At 47.3% G+C, this 27,805-nt stretch overlaps 2 protein-coding genes across 3 annotated transcripts; one reads left to right on the forward strand and one right to left on the reverse strand.

Annotated features, from left to right (window-relative positions):
• Positions 1–4,369: 4,369 nt before the first annotated feature.
• On the reverse strand, positions 4,370–16,455 carry LOC149341592 (beta-galactoside alpha-2,6-sialyltransferase 2-like). The gene is made up of 6 exons (XM_089543689.1): positions 15,747–16,455; positions 12,851–13,047; positions 10,047–10,183; positions 9,560–9,759; positions 7,206–7,380; positions 4,370–5,509 (listed from the first exon to the last, which is right to left on the reverse strand). Exons 1-6 carry the CDS (start codon positions 15,990–15,992, stop codon positions 5,256–5,258), a joined length of 1,209 nt encoding a protein of 402 aa, XP_089399815.1. The 5' UTR covers positions 15,993–16,455; the 3' UTR covers positions 4,370–5,255.
• A 97-nt stretch (positions 16,456–16,552) lies between these two features.
• On the forward strand, positions 16,553–26,683 carry LOC149341593 (eukaryotic translation initiation factor 4E type 2-like). 2 transcript variants are annotated; one of them, XM_089543691.1, is made up of 6 exons: positions 16,553–16,704; positions 17,002–17,109; positions 17,879–18,016; positions 20,139–20,243; positions 20,600–20,889; positions 26,489–26,683. In XM_089543691.1, exons 2-6 carry the CDS (start codon positions 17,098–17,100, stop codon positions 26,529–26,531), a joined length of 588 nt encoding a protein of 195 aa, XP_089399817.1. In that variant the 5' UTR covers positions 16,553–16,704; positions 17,002–17,097; the 3' UTR covers positions 26,532–26,683. The 2 variants fall into 2 exon arrangements, with proteins under 2 accessions (XP_089399817.1, XP_089399816.1); XM_089543690.1 differs by having other exon boundaries at positions 17,040–17,109.
• Positions 26,684–27,805: the final 1,122 nt, after the last annotated feature.

Here is a 27,805-nt window from a genome sequence, read left to right on the forward strand (position 1 = left end):
AGTTGATCAATTCACCCTCGCTCTACCGTTTGCAAAACGTTTTGGTTAGTTCAGTAAGTAGAGCGAGTGCCCCGTACCGGCAATGGTCCTGGGTTCGATCCCCGAACCAGGAAGAATTTTTATTCAACTGCAGAGCTTGTGAGAAAGCTGCAGAACTTTTCTTTGTACCATATGGCTGCGCTCAGGAAGGACGCTAATGAATAGCTACTCCCTAAATGAAATCTCCACTTTGAGATTCCTCTAAAACATTGTACTACATACGAAGTTCTGTCTCATCAGAGATACGACAAAAGAATTCAATAAAGGAGCGCATTTCGCCATGCCACACCTAGTCAAACTGTCCGACGGACAAGCAACCTGCGGCAAAAACCCAAATGGATGATTTTTTTTTTATTTCATGAGGAAAGAAAAAGCGAGATACCTGTCTAACTTCCTGTGACACCTGAATCACGCCGTGAGGGACGGCATGGAGGGAGGAGTGACAGGAGGCACAGAAAAAGAGCAGCCGTAGTGGAGAGCTCCCTAGCTATTAATTTTCCACTCCGTGATATATTCTTTAACGTCTTATGGCATTAAGCAGCCCAGGGGCGTTTTTTCATTTCACCTTCATGGAAATGCTGATACCGCGACCTAGTACCCCGAGCCAAGCGAAATGACTACTGTCAGCAGGTGGCTGGTACTCTCATAATGTGCATAAACGCGTTACATACTGGACGTATGCTGGAAGTTTCCACCTATGCGAAAGAAAGCACCTGAAAACAGCGCCTTCGAGAACTGAAAAAATGCACGCCCTAAGCACATTGCGCTTGCGAGAATGCGAAAAGCGAGCTTACGGAAGTAGCCAAATTCTGTACGGCACAGAGCAAAGCGCTATAATCGAGGTTATTTTTATTAGACGAACAAATATATACATTGGAAGTGTACAAGTATAACAGAACAGAAGACGGGCGACCACATTGCCTCTTGGCTCCTGTTAGGAAAGTACTATTTTGTCTTTTTCCCAGCGCAACGTCACCACAAGTAAGCTTTTCATGGGCATTCATTCGAGTATCGAACAAGCGAGAGGTCCGCCTCTGAGCCCTGTCAATTCGTGAGCTGTAATAACTTATTTCGTTGAGCTAGTTTACAAACTTTAGTTAGTGCACGTTACTGATGACCAAGCGAAATAGACCAAGTTGAAATGGCAGAGTTCTGCAAACGTTTGATACCAACTCCCACTCAGCATGCGAACACATAGGTAGCGCTTGTCTGTGTCTCCTCGCTTGTCCCGTCTTCTCTTGTGCGCTATTTATTTCCCTTAAGTATGACATAGGTAGGAACAACTGCGCTGACTTCCACAAACGACAGGACAAAGAAAGAGCAAAGAATGCACAGACAACACAACGCGCAGCTATAACTGCAGCTCTAGTTGCAGCGTAACAGTGGGGATAGTTGGTAGTTCATATCTGGCGAAAACAACCTGCATTGAAGATTAAGACAGAGGGCTTGAAAACGAAGAAATAAATTGCGCATGGGTTTTTCAATTCTTCTGTTCTTCTGCCTATGCGTCACTCGTTCAGTCTTTAATACAGGCTCTTTCTCCATCTAATCAACTCTTTTGTTCGCACGAGCGGCGGAAAACAACAAAAATCGCTGAGGCTTAACTTGTTAACTTGTTAAGCCTGGAGAATGCGAAGCATCATCGTGTCGCGTAATTTGGAGGCGCACAACCACAGCGACGGCGCGAGGTGGGCGTGGGTGGGCCCCCGTTTCTCCACTGTCGTGACGTCATCGTGTCACGTGGTGTGACGTCATGTATCACGCGATTTGGAGGCGCACAACCACAGCGACGGCGCGAGGTGGGCCCCCGTTTCTCCCCTGTCGTGACGTCATCGTGTCACGTGGTGTGACGTCATGTATCACGTGATTTGGAGGCGCATAACCTCGGTGAAGGGCTGAAGTGGTAGCTAAAGTAGTATGCTTCGCATAATAAATTTGCAAACAAGGGAGCAATTACTCATTACAGAGCATCAACCCAAATGTAGCCGTACGGCTGCAGAGGAAAGCCATACATCCTTCAGAGAAACTTCGCAGTTGGAAGAAAAGTTCGTCCTTGTGCGGGATTCTAGCCCGGGACCGCTGCCTGTCCGAGGCAGTCGCTCTACCAAAGTGGGATCAGTGTTAGTGCAATTTTTGATAAGGGCACCATTGGACTAACACCGCTCCCATTTCGAGCTGTTTGTCCATTCAGTCTCGCCCTGGCATCTGCTAGCCTTTCTAGTTAATACAGTTGGCAGAGCGACTGCCCCGGACAGGCAATTATCTCGTGTTCGAATCCCGGAACAGGGCGAGTTTGCCTTCAAACGGGAAGCTGCTGTGATGAAGCTGTACAGCTAACCTCGGTAGCTGCATGGCTGCGCTTGGGCGGGTGCTTGTTACAGTAATATTGAGAACAGTACCATGAATACGTTCTAACAGCAATACATCTAAATTAAGAACAGAAATCCGTATTGTTCAGCGCGAATAAAACAGTTATTTGCGCCTCAGGTTGTGTGTGTTTGCATTGCTCTTTCTTTTTTCTGTCGTCGATAGAAGTTATAGCATTCATTGTACGAAAACAGCGGAACAGCGACCGGACATAGACAAGACAAGCGCCGTGTCTTGTGTGTTGCGCTGTTTCTCTGAAATGAATGCATACCAACTCGCCCAAATTTCAGCTTTACTCGGAAGTTATCGCAGCAGTTTCTACCTAAGACTAATAGTCCACCCTGCTGTCAAGTGTTCCTTGAACAAACACATGGTCAAAATCTCAAATAACTGCACAAACGTCTCTGCAGTCGCTTAAAAGTGACCTATACTTCTAACCATGACCATCATGGGCCGGCATCTCCGAAAGAGCTGAAAGGTTGATGCACGGCACGAAGCTCTGGAGTGGGACAGATCCACGCGGCTGAGCTGAGGTCAGTGAATCTTTGAATAAACCAGTATGTGCAGCACCTCGTGACCCGGTTACGATCCGCACTGAGCAAAGAAAAATTCTTTGCGCTCTCGGCGCGAACATTCGGCGTGCTCAATAACTATACAAACTTAATTGTTCTACGTCCTAACATGCTATTGGGATAGTGCCCTGTCTTCCGCGATCCACGTGAGTCCGCGCTCTAATGAAACACATGTTTTTAGCACCTTTTGGCCGCCCACTAGCCTCTGCGTTACTACGTGTACAGCGTAGGAGTGTCACAACCATTGTTAACATCGCGTTCTGTAAGCAGCAATGCCTTGCTATGAGGAAGCGCTCTTCAAGGTGAACAGAAGCCAGCTTCTATCGTATCTGGCTCTATACTCGTCGGCGATATCCGTAGTAGGATGACTGTTAGCTCGTTATACCTGTTGGCCCCGGCAGGGACATTTTTATTCCTTCTTGTGACCCACCATAGTATTTAGTTCGCATCCATGAAGTTATAGAAATAGGAGTCCTGTGATGCTACAATTGTTTTCATCCAATAACTTTCAAAATACAACTACCAAACTGACGCAGTGTTAAGTTCCGGGGTGGGCCATACTACACGGAGAAATACAGCGGCTTTGCGAAAAGTAAACGAATTAAAAAAAGCGCGTGGCCTTATGATTCGGATCCTTTGGAGCGTGGTTTGTACCTACGTATCTACTCAAAAGGGAATTATCGGGCGCTCATGGGGCTCTTTTAAAATCATATTCATAACTTTGTGCTTTGAGACCGACAGCCTTGAGGCCCTTTTTAATACAAGCTTAAACACACTGTTCCGTTTTAAACAAATTGTGATGTGGATTCAACTCGTCTTGAGAGTCGGCAAAGTGTGCTAAGTAACTTATAAGTTTCGGTTTATAGGGCTTGACGTCCCAGAGCAACTCAAGCAATGAGAGACGCCACAGTAGAGGGCTCCGGATAATTTAGACCGCCTGGAGTTATTTAACGTGCTCTGACGTCGAACAGTAGACGTGCCTCTAGCATTTCACTTCCATCGAAATGCGACCGCCTCGGACGGGATCGAACCCGCGTCTTTCTAATCAGCAGCCGAGCACCATAACCACTGAACCACTGCGGCGGTAAACTGAATTATTCCAGGCCGCATTCTGAAAGAAAGTAAACAACGCTGAGCATGTTCATAAGCCTGTCGTGAAGGCCCAATCGCTTCACACGTCTTTTTTAGCCATTAGTTATGGTTCATTACACCAAAGGATTATTACTGATTAATATCTTGGTGCGGGCTAGTTGGTGAATCATCGTGGAAAGTGGCAGGGCGAATCAACAAGGACGAAAGAGAGACACGAGAACACAGGACAAGCGCTGAACACAGAATCAGTGCTTGTCCTGTGTTCTTGTGTCTCTCTTTCGTACTTGTTGTTTCGCGCTGCCGCTTTCAACGATTATTACTGACGCTTACCAGGGCTTGAGTTTTTATAAAGAAAAGAAATTGCTAGCCCCTTCTGCGCGACCGTTAATGTCAACTTCGATTTTGCCACTCATATTATCCTCCAAACGCAACAGCCTTATTTCCTTCGAGCTACGTTCCTGGTTCCAGCTTTACGCACCCTTGCTCCGTTATTGTGAGCTTATCCTTTGAGCCAGTTATTTCACAGGAATACGACTTAGTCAACGCGAGTGTATGGGCATTAAGTAGAAGGCAACAGGGTATGACACTATTGAAGCTTAGTTCAAGAAGACGAAGACAACGACTCAACAAAGACGCGGGGCTGGACTGCTATGTCTATGTTGTGCCTTTTGAGACGTCCTTTTGAGCAAAGAAACAGCAAACAAAATTAGGAAAAAACTTACTTTTGTAAATCCGCACTGTCAACCAGTTAAGCTCACTGCGATCACCTGCAGTATTCAGCGTCCCACGCCCTTAGTGCACCACACAATCGCAGCAGGCTCACAGTCGCTAGATGCAAGAGGTCCCAGTAGAAACTGCGAGCATAATGAAATCTGCACCGCAGATCTGCACGCAGGCGACGACGCTGAAAAGACAGAGGTTTGCTTTGTCGGACGTCACCTTAACTGTAAGTTAAGCAGTGCCCCTCTTGCTTCCAGTGATGTACAGTTCAGAATTATCAGCTCTTATATCGCAGCCGCTGCTGTCCGGGCCTTCTTAAACCGCGATGATTTGTCCGGTTGACAGACGCTGCCAGCCTTCCATCAGGTGTATTTTAGTTAGTTGGCTGGGTCCGCTCGCTTGACCACAGCTGAGCTCAGAGTTGACCACACCAGCAAAAGCTGCACGAGGCACCGGGGTGGCTGCTCACGCCCCCTGGTGGGGCGCTTCGTCGCCGATCAACGGCAGCCTGCCCCTGGCGAAGACCTGCTCCAGTGCCTGCGTCGAGGACGCCAGGTGGAGCGTGAGCAGCTTCTCGGCGGCCAGTGGGTGCCAGTCGCCCAGCGTGCAGCCCAGGTCCTCGTGCACCTCGTAGTAGTGGCAGCGCTTGGTCAGCCGCATCGAGGGCACCAGCTCGTAGGCATCCACGTGGCGGCACTGCTTCAGCAGCAGCAGCAGCCCTGCGCCCCAGCACCGCTTATACGTCTGCACCTTCTACGGATCACAACACGCGAGCGATTGAGGACTACAGTCGGATACAAGTCAAGAAAGAAGCGTCTTTTCCTCGTCCATGGACCTCCTTCCAGCCAATAGCGTCGGCCGATTCTCATGAACCTGCTAACGGGAGTAGCACGACAACGCAGGGAGTGGCGTGATAATGCAGAGAGAGGTCATCATCTTCATCATCTTCCTTTTCATCTTCCACTCCCTGCATTGTCACTCTTGCAGGCTCATGACAATCGGCCGACGCCATTGGCTGGATGGTTTGGTTTGGTTTATGGGGTTTAACGTCCCAAAGCGACTAAGGCTATGAGAGACGCCGTAGTGAAGGGCTCCGGAAATTTCGACCACCTGGGGTTCTTTAACGTGCACTGACATCGCACAGTACACGGGCCTCTAGAATTTCTCCTCCAAAGAAATTCCAGCCGCCGCGGCCGGGATCGAACCCGCGTCTTTTGGGTCAGCAGCCGAGCACCATAACCGCTGAGCCACCGCGGCGGCCCATTGGCTGGATCCATTGACGGGAAAAAGCCGCTTTTTTTCTTGATTTGTATTCGACTAGAGATTATATACTGCGACCCTATTCGTTCAACTATATTTTATTCGTTTCTATGCCATTTTAATCGACTGGCAGTCTATAGAAATAGCGGGGACGTGGCCCTTGAGCCAAACGAATCAAAATGGAATAAAATAACGAAAACTTTTTTTAAATATGCCAGCTAGGTTGTTTCGATTAAAACAGAACGAGGAAATGGAAAAAGCGAGGCTTCCGGAAAATGTACGTACAAGCTCACCTCCCATTCCCAGTGCAAGCTCTCCAGCCTACCTACCTAGTTATGCATGGCATTAGAAAAAGTGGAAATATTTGAGACAGCGAGCGAGCATATAGCGCTTCAGATGCGTGGGGAAAATAAACAAATGAAATGACGCTTGCCGTGATAGGTCATTGCGCCTTCAGTCACGCAACCAGTTTCACATGTATTTACTTACACTTTATCCGGTATTGAACATACGCTACTGAGCGTATACGTCATGCACGAACCACTCCTCTCGCGTGTTCCTTCGAGCGTTTAGCTTTCCTGATCAGATTAATCTCCTATGCACAGCTTGGTTCTGCATTTTATCATTCCTATTTGCGTTAGACGAAGGGTGCCATCTCCACCTCTGGTTTTTCTCAGCATTATGTATGCTTCCAGTTGACAAGAAAATCAAAAGCCAAAGTGAATGTCACTGGAATCGAGTGCCGCGGAGGTGCGGTGTTGACGACCTCGCTTTTGCGACGCGTCCAACATTTGGTTGCGCAGTCGCCGAAGCCTGGACTTACGTTTTTAGTGCGAAAGCACTACCTCACTAGCCCAGTTGAAAAACCTGGGGTATGTGTGAAGCCTCAACCTTTCACCCTTGGCTTGACATTTGACCTTCATCTTGCATGCGGTTGCCTTTGAGCCGATGTAGTCTCAAGTGCTTACGCACGTCCTACTTGGTTTAACCATACGTTAAAACCCCACCTATTTATGTCTTAGAGAAAAACGAAGTCTGTAGTGCTGAGCCTTCCTACGTAAATTGCATGTCACAAGCAACTATAGGCTTAGAAGCGCCAAACGGTGTCACAATCTGCAAATTTCGGAACCACTTTTTCTGGCGGTGTTCACGCACCGAGGAATCCGCTCGAGGGTGGGTTCCTGAGCACGGGCCCCGGGTTCTCGCCGTCCAGGAAGTGCCACGCCTCCCAGACTGACTCCGGGTGAAGCAGGTAGAAGGGCTCGTCCGGCAGCACCTCGCGTCGAAGCCAATAGGCCGGGAAGAGGTCGAACTCGGGATGCTCCACCCACTGTGCGGCCATTCGCGGCGTAAAGCAGGGAGCGCACTTCGGCCATTCACATCTTGATGCCACTCTATCTTAGTGCGATATCCTCGGTGTGGACCTTTATTGAGACACGTACTCTTAGTCCTCGCACAGCACCACCCAAAACCGGTCCGTGACCTATCATCCGGCGATGAATGAAAACCCTGTGTCGCTGGTCAGTCCTGGAATCGAACCTTGGACCTCTAATCATAATATTTGTACCCTAGCAATTTTATAGATGACACTATGCAGACAATCAGCTGCTTCCCCTAGAGTCTGAGTGGTGAGAGCTGTCGCCTTGCCAATAAGAGCCGCTCCCTTTTCCCAAGACTGTGCACCTCGTGAATATACAGACTACACGTACACGCACTATCAGGGACAAAAGTCTCCAGGACGCAGAAAAAGCGATCTAGGTCCATAGGTGTCACTCCTGCCAACGAACAACTGCTTTCACTGCACCATACTGGTGGAGCGCATGAGTCCGACTATCACTTCCGCAAGTTTGACTTTAATCAATTGCCTAATAACCGAGCTATCGGCTGTTGTTCCCGAGTATGCGCCCTGGAGGGTTTTGTCCCCGATAGTACACTACACGTTTGCTGCTTTCCAACCTCTAAACATCCCAGCCGTCGTGGTCGCTTCGTGTATTGCAGAATAGTCGGCCCACGTACTTAACAGTACGCTCCATTGTTTCCGTTCTATTGCATGCAGCGGCAGCAAATATTTAGCCAAGGGTCCATCAGCGCCACTGCGCGCGAGGTTTAGCTTCAGGTGTAAAAAATAAGATAATATAATAATAAGCGCAGATAATGCTCCGACATCGCAATAAGTGGCACGGCGATGATTGAGCGCGCACTGTGGATGAACACAATGGACGCCGATCTACGTCTTAATTTACAAGAGTTTCGTGCTTAGTTGCTGCGCTGGCTACTACACAAGCCGCAATTCTTTTAAAGAGCATCCGCAGATACTGCAAATGCTATCCACTTTTTTAAGCATGCAACGAAAGGAGCGGGAACAAAACAGAAAGCGAGGCGGTGGAGGTGTGCCCTGTTAGACACAAACGGGTCAGGCATGCATGTAAGCAAGCCATAGCTGTTCCTTTCAGGCAGTAACCTTTTCAGACAGTAACCTGCAGCATACCTTGGTTGTAACGCATGTTATGCCTGATTATCTCGCTGATTGATGCAGGCGGTATATACGACGTGTTTTTTTTTTTTTTCAATCTGTGCAGATATTTTTTTTTAAATCCGAGATACGTCAGTGTGGTTTGTGCAGATGGATTCTAGTGCATGGTGGACATTATGTTCCTGCTAGGGCTCAGTCATAAACGAATAACTAGACATAATTAACTAACCAACTTTTTATTTTTGAACGGCAAGATTATATCGCAACATTGAAGGCCGTCAACATGGAAGATGAGCCAAGTTTTTAATTTTTTTTCAATTGGCAATGTCGTTCGAAATATCGAACATCAAAAACATGCATTTGAAACTTCGTTGAGTTGGCTTTCTTGTGTTGCACGTTTCTGAAATTGCGTCACTCGCATTTCTAACGGAGCAAATACAGACAGCATTTCTGTATTGACGCAGGAGCAGTTAACGTGATCTCCACAAGGCTACTACGCGCAGCGACCCAAATTTATAAAATGTGCAATGCGAGAAAGCCTACTCAACGAGCTTTCAAGTGAGTATTTTTGACGTTGGAAATAAATTGCCGATTAAGAGAACTATAAAACTGGGATTATCTTCGATGTTGACGGCCTTCAATTTTGCAATATAATCTTGTCCCCTAAAATTAAAAATAGGAGAGTTGATTAGTTAATTTTGGTTAATTAATCGCTTAATTATCGAGCTCTATCAAGTGCACAATGTCCGCCAAGCTGTAGAAACCACCTGCATATCCACATGCACTCAACCCTTTCTAAATTTCGTCTTCGTAACTGGCGCCCTGGCAACAAACTAAGCACACTACACTCTACATAAACAGGAATACGCTTACATGGGAGTACAAAGGGAGTAAGCTGTCCTCTTGCGCTTACTCCCTTCAATAAAAGAGAGTGCATTAGAGGACAGTTTACTTCATTTGTACTCCTTTCTGTTCAGGGTAGTTGAAGTAGAAGCTCTGTGTATTAGCATACGGTGCCAGCAGTCGGCGCACTCGCCTTCTCGAGGGGTTGGTGGTCCCGGGACGGGTCCCACGCCACAAGCGTCACGTTGCGGTACAGCGGCGAGTTGAAAAAGTCGAACTCGGGGCGCGCCAGCACTTGCGAGTTGAGCAGCCGCATCGTGGTGCGTCCTCCCACGTCGCCCTCGAAGCCCGCCGTGGGCGCGTCGTTGAAGCGCAGCACCGTCTCGTGGCCGTCTGCGGAATCCAAAAGATGTAGGCCTCACCAATGCATATCTCAATTCCCTCGGTTCGTATGCGTACCCTATGTGTTACTTTCGTGCGAAAAGTGCCCTTTCGGACATTTCCAAATCGTGCAGATGCCACGTAGCTGGCCCGCATCGTCGTTGCACTTGTATCTTTTTTAACACCCGCAGTCGCCAATGGGCCACTCATACTACGCGCACTCGTAGCCCTGCTACGTATATGAAATCATCGGACAAGGCAAAAGGTGCAGCGCCATGTGATTGATCCTAATCGCTCACCGATCTCTGGTCCCAACTTGGAGCCGAGCATAGACCCTGCGCTGGAGACCAAGGCACAGCTGTTGTAATGGCTCGCGTGGAAGTCAGCCGCTGGGAAATATCGACCGTAGCCCATCCGCCGAAACGGTTCCGTGTCCCTGTTACACCGAGGGAATTGAAAATAAGTGCACACGACCTTGAAAGGCGAGCGCACACAAGTATATATGTCACCTTTACATAAGGACAAAATGATTTCGGAAGATTCCCCGTCAGTGCCAAAACGTGTATCGCATCGTACGCCACAGCAGACAGTCGTGTCGCATTGTGTACTGCCACTTGGTAGCGACGACACCCAAAGAACAAACAATCGAAGCGCTAAAAAGTCGAAAAGCTGTTTATCGAGCGACCTTGACACAAATCAAGAACTCATCGGTAAATGCCCCTCAAAGGAGTCCTTCCAGCCAATGGCGTCCACCGATTGGCAGCCATTAAGGTTAATCCACGGTTAATTCCAAGCTTGCACCTGCCAGCCCCGTGCGATCTCACGGTAGCAGGTTCAACGTAATGACACTCTGTCGACGGCATCGGCTGGAGCGCTTACTTTGAGGGACACTTGCCGCGCTGCGTTCTTGAGTTGTTGTCAAGGGGTGGGAGGTAAGGGGGGGGGGGGGGGGGGGGGCGACGAACGTTTTCTCGTAAACGTTTCTAACAGCTTATTGAATGAAGAAACTAAAATCAAAGGATAAAACAGGAAACCCGGCATGAGCGGACATGCAAAATCACCATACACGTCGGCCAGACACGCATGGTATATCTTATTGCCTGACGAACGCGAAACAGCAGAGCACCAAGCAATTGACCTTGCACAAATCTGTGCTTCCGTGTTTCTTTTTTTTTTACCAGGCTGGGTGTCCTTGCTTTCTGAACCGCCCTTCATTCTACTATTCTTTTCTCTCCCGTTGCGTCGCTGGAAGTAACATGTTCCATTGGTTGGTTTCCCAGAGCGAGATCACAGAAATATAGGAGGAACTCTTACAAGATAAAAGGCAAACAAGTCTCGAAACGGTTGCGCATGATTAGCCGCTGATTGCGCACGTTTACAGAGCTTCGGCCCTGCAGCATGTACAGTTAACCTACAGCCCCGTCTTTTCTAGGTTGCTAGCAGAGCCAGGAGGAAATGGAAACTTCGAAAGACGAGGAGGCTGCAGCGTCAGCGAGGGATGTTCGCAGGGAATCAGGCTCTGTCCAGAGCCAGTCGCATCATCGCTGTGCCGCGCGCATGCAAGGTCAGGTTGCGCACCGTGGCATAGGCACTTGCATTGCGAACACGCCGCCCACACCATCGGGGACACGAGATTACGTGCCGATTCCGAAATGACCGATTAGCGCCGAACATAGATTGCCTAGCCGCAGGCGAAGTCAACGCAAGACGACTTGCATGTGTGCGGTGTGAGTTTAGAAATAAAAAAAAAAGAAAAAAAAAGAGTAAAAGTGCGGAGATGTAAACTGCGTCGGTGGCATCATGGTCACCACGTGGGAGGAGTGCGATCACGGTCTCGTCACCGCATACGCGTTCGACCGTGTTCAGTTTCGCGCAAAACTTGCGGCCCGTTGGCGAGCGCTATTGAGGGTTGCGGAGGCGCTGTGGGTCACGTGATGCGTGTGTCATGAGCTGATGATTTCAGTCGTGTTTCAATTGCAAATTTGCTCAACGTAATTAGCTACTGGTGTTTCTAGCGTGTCGCACAGAGCAGGTTGTTTGAAGAGGTAATGAAAATTAAAGCAATTTGTTCTGCAAGAACTGCTTCCCGCGCATCGACGGACACTTTCGATAAGCTGCGATCCTGACTTCACTCTATATTCGCGTGTTTCGAAGGCAGGCATTTTTCATTCCGTGCGGTTGGCGTAGACCGGGCACTTCATTGACGACTGACTTTTGTACAGAATAAATACATGCACGGGTGTCAATAAATGTTAGAAATCGGCAGCCACCTTCGTTTTGCTGTGCAGAATTTCCAGCAGTAAGCCTTTTTTTTTTTAAGCGATGTATACTTACTGCCTCGTGGCATTTCGGACGGTCTAACGAAGTCGAGGAGAACGCGATGATACGGTCCCTGCGTCCGAGCGGTGTATGACGAACGAATATTGTTCGGTGAGAGACCCGCTGCCGCCAGGTGAAGCATTCTTGTCGGCTTCAGCGCTGGGCAAACCCGCAGCAGATGGTGGCTATCGGCCACAGTATCTCGGGCTTTGATGTCTGGACACCCGAGGCAGGGATATAAGTCTCGAAATTTAGGCGCCACTTTCGAGTTACGGTAGGAGTGAAGACAAACCTGATCCAGATCCTCCGAAGCGCACCTCCTCTGCACGGGTAAATCTGCACGGAAGGGTTACCGCATACGGAGGGATGAGAGCAGGTATCAGATCGGTATCGGTTGCTCAACATCCTGGAGACTTTTGTCCCCAGTAGTTGGCGGAAGTTCACCGCGCGTATCGAGGACATCAAGGGGTCGTATGGCGGCCCCCGACGCAGCTCCATTCCAGCTGAAAGTTCATTAAGACTACCAGATTCCACTTCCGAAATCAGTCATGCCTCACCGTCAACCGCATAGGCATCGATCACGTATCGGCGACTGTCTGCAAGTTTTGAACACACGTGATGAGTTTATTTTAACCGACATGGGAGACGCGTAAGCTTGCGAATTTTAATAGTTGGTCCAATCAGCAAAGCGCAGATACGGAGAGTTTCGCGACCTGCTCGACTAATTGAGTTTTGGGTCGACTTCTGAGACACAACGTCGAGACAGTGCGTGACAGGAGCATACCGTTGCAGCATGCGCATGCGCAGAGCCTTGGCTCCAGCCAGCAGCTGCTGTGGCGGCGCGAAGCGGGACGGCTTGCTTCCGCTCGGCCGCACCCCGTAGCGGTCTGTCGCCGGCCGGCCACCGGCGCCTACGGGCCGGACGCTGTCCCACTGGGCGCGGCGCAGCTGGCGCACCAGCTGCGTACGGTACGCCTCCACCTGCGCGAGGACAACTACTCTGCGCGGCTGCTCTAGCCTCCGAACTACTCGGACAGCTGCGAAAAAGCATGTGAAACCAGACACAACAAGGGCACAGTGACATGCTGATGTCCTGCTTGTCCCATGGATATGGGCCCGACTGTAACTAAGAAAAGTAGGGCTCTGCAAATATTCGAAGTTTCGAATACGAATCGAATATATTTGTTATTAATGCAAAAGCATTGCTAGTTCCATTACGAAAAAAGCCGGCGGCGTTAGTGTACTCGCAGATGGCACAGAAAATCGTAGCGATGGCAAGCAAAAAGGGTGACGCACACAGCAAGCTGACCACCGCCACTTCATACGATCCTTTACATGTCGTTCGCCTATAAATATACTCGCCACTGGCCCACCTCCATGTGGCGCCAGTTTTCCTGACTACATTCGTACCAAAATTGTGACGCAACCGTTTGTCGCACAGCGTTCCGGGTGGTGTCATATGATTTGTCGTTGCATGTAGCTTACACACGTTGGCCAAGTTCGAGGCTAGCTTGCAAGAGGGATTCGAACCGACGAGGTCTGCGCCTTTAATGGTATGCCTTCCCAGACTTTCGCATCAAAACTGTGACGCAACCGTTTGTCGCACATCGTTCCGTGTGGTGTCATATGATTTCTCTTTGCTATAGCTTATATGTGCTAGTCAAGTTGGAGGCTAGCTTTCGACAGGGACTCGAAGCGATGAATAATGCACCTTCATTTGTATGCCTTCCCAGACTTTGATATCAGAATTGTGATGCAAGCGTTCGCGGCACAGCGTTCCCAATGATGTCGTACGCGCTGTGGGTGGGTGTCAATGCCCACAGGGGCAATAATGCTTTCGCATTCCCACACGTAAGCAGTCTTGTCTCTGCCGAATTTTTCGGTTCATAGTTGATTCGAGAAAATGATATCGGAAAGTTTCCGAATAATATAAAATGTGCGAATAGGCAATAGTCCAATTCCCCAAATCCCAATAGTCGAAAGTCCCCAGGTAGCACCGCACATTATAATTATGGTATAAATATGTTTCGTAAGTTGCAGTAACGTTATATGTTAAATTAGAACGTTACATTAATGTTAAGAATAAACGAGACGTTAAATTTTATATCTAAAACATTAGTTTAACATTCAGATTAAACATTATTCTAATGCTGACTTTTAAAGGTTATTACAATGCTAAAATTTTACAAATAATGGTATGTGTATCATAAACATTTGCTTAACGTTTCAAGTGAATACTTCTTTAATATAATCTTCTAAACATTATTATAATGTTTGAATCACCGCTATAAAGCAACATTAAAATATATTTCAAGCACTAAAGGGTCCACGAACCTTTCATCATCATCACCATCATCTATGAAATAAGGGGCATTACATTAGTGTTCTTCAGTAAACATGTTTTTTTTTTTTTTTTCAACTAGCAGCACTTGGCAACTAAATCGCTTAGAATGTGCCCGCCATGGACTGCGCGCAAAGCACCATTATTTTGCTAGAAAACTTTGCATATTACCCTTTCACCGCTATCACTCATGGGACACCCCTCAGCGATGGGTGCATATAAGCTTGATTCCGTTGTATCATTTCGTAAGTGAGCGTATACGAGCTGCGCGTTGTATTGCATTGTGGAGCTGAAGAGTCGCCCTCGTTGTTGATCCTTGCAAAGTACTGATTAAATTGATTAAAAGGATTAAAACTGATTAAAAGGAGGTCTCCTTTGAAACATGCATTTCTTAGACTTCTTCCGTCGAAAAAAAATGGGCAGTTCAGCATGATTTTTCTATGTAAAATTTATCACTTTGATAGAAGGCGATCCCCCCCCATTCCCTTCCTTCCTATGCTCACATCCACCTCCTGTGTCGGCTCTAAAGCTAGGCTAGACAGACAATTAATATATGCTGACTCTGCATAGCGTGCTAGCGCACTGTCATTGGTCGTACAACTATAGCTTCTCCACGTACGTATTACGCAGAGGGATTGTGTCGAGCTTTGAGATGCGCATTTAAAATATGCAAGCTACCGGCCCTCGTGTTTATAGGACTCAGGAGCTGAAATTTAAAATGCTATGACGCTTGAAGCTGGCATCGGTTGGAGAGTGCTACTACAGATTGATTATAAAAGACATAGCACGATTAAAATAGCAGTGAAGATTGATATTGCAGCAAGAAGTGAAACGACGCAAGGCGCACGCTTTTTATCTTCTAAAATTTACCTCCACTAATCCTTCTGAGTTTTTTCCCTTTTTTAATTTGTTTTTCTTTACTACACATTTTAACACTTTGTGCTAAATGGTGTTTATACCACCATTTTTCTGGGGGGCCAGGGAAACGTGTAAACTCCGCATTATGCAGCCTAAACGTAAAATTAATTAAATCCAATCTTGTCTGATTTATTTTTTACCGAAGCACTGAGCCAACAACACCGTTTAAGCATTTGAGCAGTGTGCGATCAAACATAAGGGAAATATGATGGCATTAAAAAAGGGGGCGTGTGACGCCCGGACGTAGCAAAACCACACGAGTCCCCAACCTTGCCAGAGAAGGCGGAGTCTATGAACATGAGACGGGAAAACAGTGAAAGCCATGTGTTTTCTGCTGCTGGAATTAAGTTGGCTCAGCCATTCGGTGGTTAGCATATACACATGCTGTCCCTGGGACAAATCAAGACCGTTTGACAGGAACCTTTGCAAGTAGCTTGTCCTTGGGCAATGGGGCCATCCTATGAGGCTGCAGCACCCCACCGCTCATCGAAGCGTTGCTGCTCCTTCTGGGGGCATCCGAGCGCCTTCGGGGTGCCACTGCTCGTGCTTCGGTGTTGCGTGGTGCAGCCCACCTCCAGTATTGGCTCCATAGCAGCAGCGTGTAGGCCAACACACCCAGCAGTGTCACGCACACGAATGCCCACACTGTGACCGCGAGCAACCTCATAGCGTGAATTTCACGCAAATTAGCTCACAACACACACACGATCCTGTGATTCACAAGATGATTACGAGAGCGAGGGCTCCATGCGGCGAATTCACTTCTCAGCATCTTCGCGTCGTCTAATTGAATAAAAACTCGACTGTATCCAGCGGCGTGCTCAGCCTTTGATGCAGTGAATACCGACAGAGCCCAGGGCATCCGCCTTTTTAAAAGCAGTAATGTCGTCGGTACTTCCATTACGAGCTCAGTAATGCAAACGCCTCCAGAAAGTGTTTTGCCACATTAAAAGCGGCTTGGGCATCCTTCTCGCTTTTCGATGTGCGCTGGATAGCTCACATGCAAAACACAGCATGTAAACAAGGTCCACCGTGTCGAGGCTGCGAAATAGTCATTGCAGAGAAGGAAGTCGAAAGTTACCGTTACGACACATCAAGTTTGTTGACACCTCGACGATGCTGCACGCAGAACGAAACTTTCTCAAGCTAAGCCGTACACATAGTCAAAAATAGCCATCAAAATCCGTTAGCCGAACATGGTCCGCCTAAGCCAAAGATGTTAGCCAATCCAGTGTCCAATGTCTCTTCGCTTTGCGCGTTTGCAGCCGTGCTCCCGTGAGAGGTTAAGGTAGCATGATAAAGTTTCGGTATGTTTGTTGTCAGTTGTTTTAGGTCTTAAGGTTATCTTGCTGTGGAATCTGTTGACAACAACCCGCAAAGTGAGTAAGCACAAACGTGATGGCGCACACTGTGTCGCGGTCAGCGTGTCTTAATCGTTGTGGGGCTCGAGACAGCGCACCTGTCTGCATTGTAGCTTGGTTTTTGAAGTTTTACTTACCCTTTGGTCGTTTCAGAAACTGGTAAAACGCAGTACTGAACGTGTATGGTTGCACTCGTGGGTTGGAAGACGCGTGGATTTATTTCGTCGTCTCTATTCAGTATAGGTGATGCCGCCACTATGACACACGGCGGCATGTCCGGTGCTGAGCGTATGGCGCATCTTTTCGTCTTTCCAGCGTGTGCTGTCGGTGACATAATCGCGATTCTGGTGCAGGCTGGCGCAAGACGATTCTCAAGGTGGCGACGAGGAGGCGAGCCGGCGAAGAGCGATTATGGCCGCGCCGGTAAGCGTTGTTGGTTTGAACCATCGTTCAACTTCGAGCACCTTGTTCATGCGAGGCCTATGTCTTGTGTCGGGTTGTTTTGCGCCATCAGCCAACTTGCGCTGAGCTAGCCCCGCTTTAGCGAAAATGTGATGAACTGAGGCCGTCGAACTTTTTACTCGCTGTCATTGATGCCACCTGTCTGTTGTTGCTTGCGCAGCTTGTTCCGAGAGAGCGATAACAGTCGATCTACTGGTCTACATTCCACGTTTCATTTTGTGGTTTCATTTATTCCGCGGTGCTAGTCATGAATTCTGTGTACACAGCATTTCGCGTCCATGTTCTGTACGCTGAGTGAGACGTTGAGAATCTGCTTTATTCTCCTTTCCTTTGGGCATTACCAAGTGTGTTGTGCTGCCGAATTGCCCTCATGTCGTTTTTTGTGCTAGTAATGGGTCATTACCGAGTCGGAACTTGACGCTGCGTGCAGTTTCCATTGACGTTGTGCAGAACTTTCGAGTTTTGTGCTGCGAACAAAAAAGCAAAAATAGACAAAAAAAGCAAAAACAGTGTAGAGACATTAAGGCTGCACCAGCTGGTAGGTATGAATGAGGCAGGTGCTTGTGGCTGTGGCTTGTAGGTCAGCATGTCTGCACTTTTGCTCAAGCGTTGTTTTCGGTATCCATCAGTTGCTATTTTTCACCCCGTTTGCTACATATAGCGTGCCACTTGAGTGCTGTGAGGAAGATTGATGGTGGCTGTATCAAGAAGAATTTTATCCTTTCTACAGGCAACAACTCCCGAAGAGCGTGGTGAGCACAGGCTGCAATTTGCGTATTCGCTTTGGTTTTCGAGGCGAGCACCTGGAAATAAGCCCAACAACCAACGTTATGATCAGAACCTCAAGCTAGTCTGCACATTTGATACAGTAAGTTTTTGTGATTATTGACAGATCCTTTGATGTATCAGCAATCTTCCAGTGCATGAGATATGCACTATTGCTAATGACCACTGTGTAGATAACAAATGAACAAATGATAGCATAAATAACTTGAAAGGTCTCTGATCAGCATAGCTCTGCACTTAGTTATATTTTTTGTTGTCACACATTTGAGTGACTGATGTCTACACCATGTGCATTTAGCCTTAGTTCAGCTGTAAATCAGTGAATCAGTGAATAAGAAAATAGCTTGCGGCAAATGCTGTGCATTTTCAATAACAAGCGAGGAAATCAGATGTATGACTTGTGAAGTAAAAATTCTGTTAACTATTCTATCATTTGAAATAATGAAACTTAAGGCTAACAAGGTCGCTCACTCAGTGTTGCATTACAGTAGAAAAAAAATATGGTTAAGCCTAGGATGCGAAGCATAGTTTTGCGGTCTGGCGAACCGCCCTCTCCCTGGCCGACATCTCGCTGCTCAACTGACTCAACGAGTGCGTCGCCTTTTGCATGACGTCAGTATCTCCTAGCGGTAGGAGCGGGAGTTAGGCCGCCGGCGGAGGCTGCGCGTCCGCGAGCGCACGAGGCCCCAGCTTTCACAGCTGTTGCGACGTCATATCACGTGGTGCGCCGATGAAGGTCAAGTGGTAGCTACGCGGCCGTGCACAGCGCAGCAAGGAAGAGCTCGGTTGTGCGAGTAATATGCTTCGCATAAAAGTGGGGAGATGTGTGCAACGGCAGCAGACAGTACCAAGCTATAACTGCACTAGAAAGCATTGGCATATGTTTCACCAGCACTTTCCGATCTGGTCACTTTGCCTATGGTCTCGCCTTTGCGCAACATATATCTGGCCTGACACCTCCATGCAGCTGAGTAAGGACGTTTCTGATGCCCGTGCTTGTTTTTGGTTAACCACTGTGCACATTGGGCAACAGAAAACAAAGCTGACTGTGTGAAAGTGGAAATGGGTCGTACGGGTTTTCAGTTGACGTGGCTGTTGCAAGTGGAGCAAATAATAGGCATTGGAACATTCTGTGTAGCCATGGGGAGCAGCGTTGGTCAGTGACATAGCCAGACGCAAGTGCAAAGAAGGGTGCATTGACGCTTCCTTACTGGTGCACTGGTTTGGGCTCTGAAAAGTTTTTCTTTTTCTCCCATTCTGCAATAGACAGCCTTTACAAGGCTTTCATCTTGAGTTGTCAGTAGAGTCTATTAGTCTGTTCAGTCATAAGTGCATAATGGACCATGTGAGGTGTCAGGGGAAATGCATAAGCCAAGTGAAACGTGAAGATGGTTTAGTTTGGTTTATGGGGATTTTACGTCCCAAAGCGACTAAGGCTATGAGAGACGCCGTAGTGGAGGGCTCCGGAAATTTCGACCACCTGGGGTTCTTTAACGTGCACTGACATCGCACAGTACACGGGCCTCTAGAATTTCTCCTCCAAAGAAATTCCAGCCACCGCGGCCGGGATCGAACCCGCGTCTTTTGGGTCAGCAGCCGAGCACCATAACCACTGAGCCACTGCGGCGGCGTGAAACGTGAAGAGCAGGGGGGAATTGGCATGCACTGTACATGACCATAGTTATTGATTATTTTGCTTTTATTTTTTTATTATTATTATTTTTTTTTTTTCATAAAGAACTAAATGTGGTGATGAGGATGGAATTTCTACTAAGGAGGTAGTTAGTATGCACTTGTAAAGGAATGCACTAATGTGTGTTCAGCGCAAACAAAAAGAAGGCTTCTTTTTGGCATATTCGTTTAAGGCACTCCTCCAATGGTACCTTGCCATTTACGGGTACCATTACAGTGACTGTGGTGCTGGGAGATTAGTCTGATCACATAGTTTAAATCCCCTCTGATCACATAGTTTAAATCCCCTCTTAGGACTGCTAGGAACAACTTTCTTTCATGCGATCAACTGCATTAGTGTTTTACGGATGTCATTGTTGACTTGGTTATACAATTGACTTTTTATATTGTTGTACAATTGACTTGCATGTTTGCTAACTTAGTTTGCTCTTGTTTGCAGTGTTTTTATGTCGCTGTCACTACTGTTTTTGTCAGAGCTGACCTTTTTAAATGTCTGGTTTGGTTATTATCAGGTGGAACAATTTTGGAGGCACTACAGCCATTTGATTCGGCCTTCAGAAATGTCAGGACACAGTGACTACCACCTCTTCAAGGAAGGCATCAAACCAATGTGGGAGGCAAGCTCATTTCTCGTTTCTATATTTGCATGCCATCTTGGATGCTGAATGTTGAAAAATTGGAACTGATATGACTTTACGTAATGCCAGAAGTGTTTAAGTTGCTTTGCAGTTGACTGAATTTTATGTTTACCACATTCCATGGGTGGTTTTGTGAGGTCACATGCAAATGTGCCTAAGTGACTGAGCAAACAAGCTTGATCATTATGTAAAGTGCCACTACTGCTATGCACCAACCATTATAGCAGCTTTGACGCAAACATTGCATCGGAGTGCCAACATTGAGAGCTAATAGCGCGCCATGTTTACCATCATGATGTTGGTATTAAGTGCGCATTGTTTGACTTGGATGGCAGGATGAGGCTAACCGCACTGGTGGCAAGTGGATCGTGCGGCTGCGCAAGGGGCTGGCATCCCGCTGCTGGGAGAACCTGATCCTGGCCATCCTGGGCGAGCAGTTCATGGTCGGTGAGGAGGTGTGCGGTGCGGTGGTGTCGGTGCGCTTCCAGGAGGACATAGTGTCCATCTGGAACCGCACAGCCAGTGACAGCCAGACCACTCTACGCATCCGCGACACCCTGCGGCGTGTTCTCAACCTGCCCGTCAACACCGTCATGGAGTACAAGACACACACCGACAGCTTGAGGCACGTGTTGCCATTTCTTGCAACCATGCATGCCTTTAGCGTGGCGCACTCTAAAAAATTCTCTTATCTTGGTTTGTTTTCATTACTATAACCATTTTAGTGTGCATCTCTGAAGCAGGCCTCCTTCTGTTGGTATTTTTGTTTATGATGAATGTGAGATATCCTCAATGGCTTTGCATAATAGTGATTACAGCTGTGCACTACAGAGACTGAGGACTTGCAATATGGGCACTGCATGAAGTTAACATGAGAGGGAAGAGCTTATAATTGGTAAAAGCAAAATGCCTTTCTTGGATAGAAAGGGTCAAAATACTTCTGGTCAGCAGAGGTCATATGGCTGGTTTATTTGTGCAGTACTTTTGTCCTGGGCTCGTGACAGGCTGTTTATCCTCCTCATTATGCAAGCGGCATTTTCTGGAGTGATATTTTGAGCTTTCCTGCTGCTCTACTCTCCTTTGTATTCTTTCAGTAAGGCTTTCCTGGCCTGTACAGAAAGAGTGAATGTGTTTGAATAGCATATTTGTTTCAGCTGCGAACATCGGATTAATTTGATTTTTCTTTCCTACCTGCTGGTCAGTTTGGTACAGTTATTTGATTTAGGTTTACATCTTGCTGGAATATACTGGACAGAGTTAACAGGCACTGTTGTGGTGTAAACAGAGCTTACCATGTTTTTATATATACAGTCGACGACTGATTTTTCGGACGCCTAATTTTTCGGACATGCTTGATTTTTCGGACTTTTTCCCGGCACCTGGACATACTTCATAAAGTCAATGTATTACGGGGCTCAAAATTTCGGACACTCTAGGGAGGGCTATTCGATTTTTCGGACTTTCCAAGCGTCAGCCCGACCAACTGCCGCGCAATTCGAGCTGTATCGCCGCCATCTTGTTTGTTTACATTTTCCTCCTGTAGCCTCGAAACCGGTGGCGGTCTTGCATGGCTGTTCCTCAGCTAACCGGACGCTGGATTGAGGCTATAATATGCTAGCAACTTCCGCTTCCCCAACGTCACTGCCGTAACGCCGTGCTATTTTTTTTTCTTCTTCCTTCGACTGCCTGTTTGTGTTAGACGTGCGTTGCCGAGCTTAGCGAGTAGGCCTAGCCGTGGTCGTGCTGCGGAGACGCGAAAACCACGTTCTATCGCTACTGTGGCTCTCATTTGATTAAGTCGGCTTCGGTTCTTCAAGACGCTGTTTCCGGAACTTTTATTTTTTGCGTGCAACTTGGCAGTGAGGAGGCACTCAACGAAGTTGGTGTGACAACTTCCCGACGACGGCTGCTTAGCCAAGCGTGCCGATTCGCAATGGAGAACAAATCGATGTTGTCGTCGGCCTCGAGAGTTCCGATGAAGCGAGGCAAGTACACCACAATGTCGATGGCGAAGAAAGCGGCAATCATCAAGCTCGTCGAAGGTGGCCGATCACAGGCAGACGTCGCGAAAGAGTTTAAAATTTCCAAACAGACTCTTTCGGACTACATGAAAAACAAGCAGAAGATTTTGGAGGCGGCGGAAAAGTCTACTGGCTGTCGTCAGAAAAATGTGAGCCAAGGCACCTATCCAAAGCTCGAGGAGGCCCTCCTTGTATGGCTGAAGTCAACAGTGGCCAGCAAGGTTCCCGTCTCCGGTCCCCTCCTCAAGCAGAAAGCCGAGACGATGGCGCTTCAGATGAACATTGAAGGGTCTAAGGTCAGCGATGGCTGGCTAAGGAATTTCAAAAAGCGTGCTGATCTCAGTTTTAAGAAACTGTGCGGCGAGAGTGCAGCCGTTGACCTGAGCGTCGTTGCGGACTACCGCTGTGAAAAGCTGCAGTCGCTCTTACGGGAGTACTCGCCGGACGACGTTTTCAATTGCGACGAGACCGGACTTTTTTTTAAGCTTATGCCAGAGAAGACACTCGCCTTTGCTGGTGACCCTTGCCATGGTGGGAAACACAGTAAGGAGTGAGTGACTGTTTTGGTCGGCAGCAATATGTCGGGGACAGAAAAACTGCCGATGCTCGTCATCGGCAAGTCCAAATCTCCGAGATGCTTCAAAGGCGTAAAGTCCCTGCCTGTCTTGTACAGGGCGAACAAGAAGGCATGGATTACACAGCAGTTTTTTGAAAGCTATGTGAGGAAACTAGATCGCAAATTTGATCTAGAAGGCCGCAAAGTTTTGTTGTTCGTCGACAACTGCGCTGCACACGGGCACATAAACAACCTGAAGTCTGTGCGAGTCGAGTTCTTGCCACCGAACACGACAAGCATCCTACAGCCGATGGACCAAGGCGTGATACGCAACCTGAAAGTGAACTATCGGTCACGCTTGCTTTCGCGCGTGGTGTTGTGCCTCGACAGTGGAAAAGCGTACTCTGTCGATTTGCTTGGAGCAATTAGCATGCTCGCCGATGCGTGGAAGTCAGTGGCACCCGCAACGCTGCGCAACTGCTTCCGCCACGCGGGATTTGTCTTGAATGGCGAATCGGCCGTCTTGGACGAGGATAGTGTCGTCGAGCAGCTGTCTGGCAGTGAGTACCTCATCGACGACCTTCTCACTGCAGGCGTCGAAATTCCCTCGGCCGTCTCGTTTTCGGAATTTACAGACGTGGACAGGGAGTTGGAACTGTGTGCCGGGCTAACGGATGAAGAAATCATTCGCCAGGTACTTGCTGAGTCCGAGAGCGACGACGATGACGACTCGCCTGCAGCGGCGCAGCCGACGCAAGTTGAGTTGATGCAAGCGGTCGCAACTCTTTCGTCGGCTTACGGCGACACGACGACTCTCGCCGAAATTCAGGCGGACCTGCTGGCACGCAAGCGAAGCATGGTTCAGAAGACCATCAATGACTTTTTCCGGCCTCTAACTCTATAATAACCAATAATTTTAGTTTTTTTGGGGCACATTTGTTTTTTCGGACTGCCTGATTTTTCGGACTTTTTCGCGGTCCCTTGATGGTCCGAAAAATCGGTCGTCGACTGTATATCAGTTTCTTGTCTTTACATTTCATCCAATTCCCGAGGTAGATCAACTGGTAGCGAAACCCCTGTAGGGTGCTGGCGTGACGACTGAATGAGGCCCGTGTTTCGTGGTGCCACACGGGGGGAGTAACAAAAAAAAAAACTGCATGAGGGCATTGTGGCACGGATTTTGAACACTTTTTAGATGACAAAAGACAAGGCCAACAACAACGAAGACAGAACGGTGCTCAGCTAAGTTGGCAAATAATAGAAATCATAGCTCTTTAGCCGAGTTAATTGGACAGGAACTTGGCTACCAAGTGAAGTCAACCCATGCTGACGAAGCTGAATTGGGTTGACTCTTAGCTGACTTTTCCGAGCATCGTTCTCCCTCTATCGTCGTTGGCCTTGTCTTTCATCACACATCATGTAAACGCAAGCTGTGGCTTGTCTCTGCAGGCACCTTCCTAAATAAATATAGCCTCAAAATGAATGTTACAGTCCTGTAAAAGTGAATCACATTGCTTGAGTGGTTTCACTGAAAATACAAATGAGCGGTGCGTACCAATAGAAGCTTTGTTGCATTGAAAGCCATGCTATATTAACTCACAATTACATGCGTGGATGCATTGCAACATGTGAAGCCCACCTTGCCTACCTTGAAGAGCTAGGAAAAAAGAAATTCACACTATAATCGTAGCTTAGTTTCGATTATAATGCAAGATGCATCCTGGTGAAGATGATTTGAGGAAAATTTTTATGTTATACTATTCTTAGAAACACTGTGGTCATCTGAATTCCCATGGAACTAAGAATCATAGCGAATGAAGTTCTGCTGATGCCTTGACCTGCTTTTCTATGTGCCTGAGCAAGCTTCTGCGCGAAACTTGGCAACTTTGATGGCAATGCACTAAGACCCTTTTTTGAGATACTGGTGCCTTTCAAAAACAATATTACAAGTAGTAGTGGCATCTTTAGTTTTGAGTAATTCCCAGCACCCATTGTGGGTGCTTCTCCTTGTTGCGGTATTGAGCTGTCCACAAATGCATGTGAGTAGTAACGGGATGCCCAACCTTTGTGAGGCTGTGCCCAGCTTGCAGGCACGGTCACTGCAGCCAGTGTGAGATAGTGCTTTGGGGCATCATTGGAAAAATAATTTAGTCAGTGTGGGGACACTTGAGTCAAACCAGTGCTATTCTTCAAGTGAAGATAATGCCACAAGCTTCCTGACATTGAATTGCAACAGCCAGCTTCAATTTTAATTAGGTATATTTGCAGTGTGCGAGGCATGTTCGGAAAAAAAAAACATAATTATTTTATTTCTCCAGCGGAATATTGCAGATTTTTAGTTCGTAATATAAAAAACTAAATGAAGTGCATTTATGGCATGATATTTTATTTTTGTATTTTATATTTTAAATTTCTTTTTGGTAAGTAGTGTGGTAGTACAGCTGCCCTTTTAAATTGATGTTGCTGGCAATAGGTTTTGGCATGTGTTTAGTTCTTTCTCTTGGGACCATATACAGCCTTTATCAGAAGCTTAGAGTCCAGGGGTTCTGCATCTGGGCCCTGCGGTGTGGCTCATTACGCATCAGCAGCAATCTAAATCTCTTGAAGGTAAAAGCAACTCTGTCCTTCCCCTCTCCAAAGGTAAAAACTTCCATGGATGCTACCAGAGCCCTACTGCATAAGTTTAGAAGCAAACCCACCTGGGATCTAAACGTTTGACCAGGGGCTGTGCATGTACCTCGCAGTCCCGTCTCTCATATTGCTTTTTCACTTTCTTTGCCTTCTGCATGTTCTGGTGTGAAGTTTCCTGGCATGCTTTGCAGTCTCAATGCTTATTGTCATTAGGATGACGCATGTTAGGCTTGTGACATTACACTGTGCATTTGGCATCAAGCTTGTGTAGGGTGCTTAAGCAGTGTGCAGCGAACAAAAAGCAGAAGTTGACAGCAGCTGGTCATTTTCACATGACTTGCTTGTGCTCCTCTGGCTCATAGGTTATAGTTCTTTCTCTTGTTGAGCCTAGCAGCGGCGGCAACTGTTTCCTTGCTTGCAAAGAAGCACACCACTCGAGCGCTCTGCGCGGGTTCAGTGCCAACTGTACAAAAGAGAACAGAAAAAAGAAGCTTGAGAACAGAAAGACAAATCGCTGCAAGTAGTTGAAAAGCAAAGCCCACACTCATGGTGACACATTGGCTAAGGTGAACATATTGTAACGTGGCGGCCAGCCGAAGAATGAGGCGTGATGAACCATGAACAAGAGATGATTTAATGGCAGCTGGCGTAGCGCGAGCACTCCGTCCCGCGCCACTGCCAGCGTCGTCTTCTTCGTAACAATATAGTGGCACCTAGTGAATGCATTACATTAAAGAAATTGTTTGTTTTCTACTGAGGGAACAATCCTTCAGATTGGGATGGAATGAGTGAATTCTGCAACATAGCATAATGTTTAAGGTTGGCAGCATAGCTATTTATTTTTTAAAGCTATAGATCTTATGCGAAATTAGCATGCAGCCTGTATCTCGCACCATGTTGACTCGCGGTTGCAAAGTTTTGTTATAGTACTAAAGCTGCATCCTAAGTTGAAGCTTGGGCACCACCCACTGAATTGTGCAATCAAATAACAATGACATTTTCTTCTTTTTTTACAGAGATAATTCCAGTTTCCGCAACACCGATATCTTCCTGAGATGACAAGGAAGGAAGGTCAACCTACACAAGGTACTTGCTCGTGATATGGGACTTCAGAGCCTACCCTACTGTGCCATCGTGATTTGTGGTTAATGCCACCCAATAAAATGAACATCACTTGACTCAATTAAACTTCAAGTTTTGTTTGTGAGTGACCTTTTGTTCTTCCTTTTGATCAGAAAGAAAGCTTGCCTTGAAAGCTTCATATGCACGGCTTCCTGGCAACAAAACATTTTCAGCAGACTGCAAAATATTGTCCTAGAAGCCATAAAGCTAGAGCAATTCTATGTCAGAAATTTTACTGAATTTCATTAACAAGCACGGTGTGTGTTGGGCCAAGCAGTTTCTTTCTTATTGGCCCTCCAACCCCACATTTTTTTTATATATATTGTAGCGTGCAACGCGAATAGAACACCGGCGCAGAGACGAAAAACCTGCGGCGGTCCCTCAGTGGTTCGAGCACGCACGCGAGAGATAACAAACTTCTTCCTCTACTAGCGCATGCACTACTTCTGTCTCTTTGAAGGCATGTATCAATATATATGTTTATAATGGTGATTTCCCGCAAGTAACAGCAATGCAAGAAAAAAGGCCGTCATTGTGCTGATTTTTGTTTCATAAAACACTGGGCTAGAGGATGGGTGAGGGATGCTAGCGTTGCATTGCGCAGATTCTGGGTTAACTCAACAGCTGCTGGAATCGGTGCCCTGGCAGCACTGAACCATTAAAATATGTTCTCTTTGTTTCAGTAAACCACTAATGCAATGTCCTCTTTTGTTTTATGCCTTTCTGAAATATTGCAATCAAGTGCTAAAACAACACAAATGTGCACAAGGAATTAAGGGAAACACTTGCAACCTACACTGATATTGTAATCACACCGCATGACCACGCAGATCCGCCAGTTGCAAGAGCACGCATACAGCTTCAAACCCCACTCGGCAAGCAGCGGCGAGAGAAACAAAGTACTGCAATACACACAACTTTCATGATTGTGTTTATGGGGGTTTAATGTCCCGAAGTGACTAAGGCTATGAGGGACGCTGTAGTGAAGGGCTCTGAAAATCTCGACCACCTGGGGTTCTCTAATGTGCACTGACATCACACAGTGCAAGGGCCTCTAGAATTTTGCCTCCTTTGAAATTCAACTGCCGGGGTCGAACCCGCGTCTTTTGGGTCAGCAGCAGAGTGCCATAACCACTGTGGTGCCCCCACCCCCCCCAAAAAAAATATGAAACTTATACTCACGTTTAAACGAATAGCATAGGTGCATACTT

This window comes from Amblyomma mixtum, chromosome 5 (genome assembly GCF_055824585.1).
Source record: "Amblyomma mixtum isolate Tamu chromosome 5, ASM5582458v1, whole genome shotgun sequence".
In the NCBI taxonomy this organism is placed as follows: domain Eukaryota; kingdom Metazoa; phylum Arthropoda; class Arachnida; order Ixodida; family Ixodidae; genus Amblyomma; species Amblyomma mixtum.

Coding starts and splice junctions, on each gene's coding strand:
- LOC149341593 (XM_089543691.1), top strand. Junction 18,017..20,138: donor TAGTCTGCACATTTGATACA/GTAAGTTTTTGT, acceptor GGTTATTATCAG/GTGGAACAATTTTGGAGGCA. Junction 20,244..20,599: donor GCATCAAACCAATGTGGGAG/GCAAGCTCATTT, acceptor CTTGGATGGCAG/GATGAGGCTAACCGCACTGG.
- LOC149341592 (XM_089543689.1), bottom strand. CDS start 15,992: ATGAGGTTGCTCGCGGTCACAGTGTGGGCATTCGTGTGCGTGACACTG. Junction 9,760..10,046: donor CAAGTTGGGACCAGAGATCG/GTGAGCGATTAG, acceptor TGGATTCCGCAG/ACGGCCACGAGACGGTGCTG. Junction 7,381..9,559: donor ACCACCAACCCCTCGAGAAG/GCGAGTGCGCCG, acceptor ATGGCCGCACAG/TGGGTGGAGCATCCCGAGTT.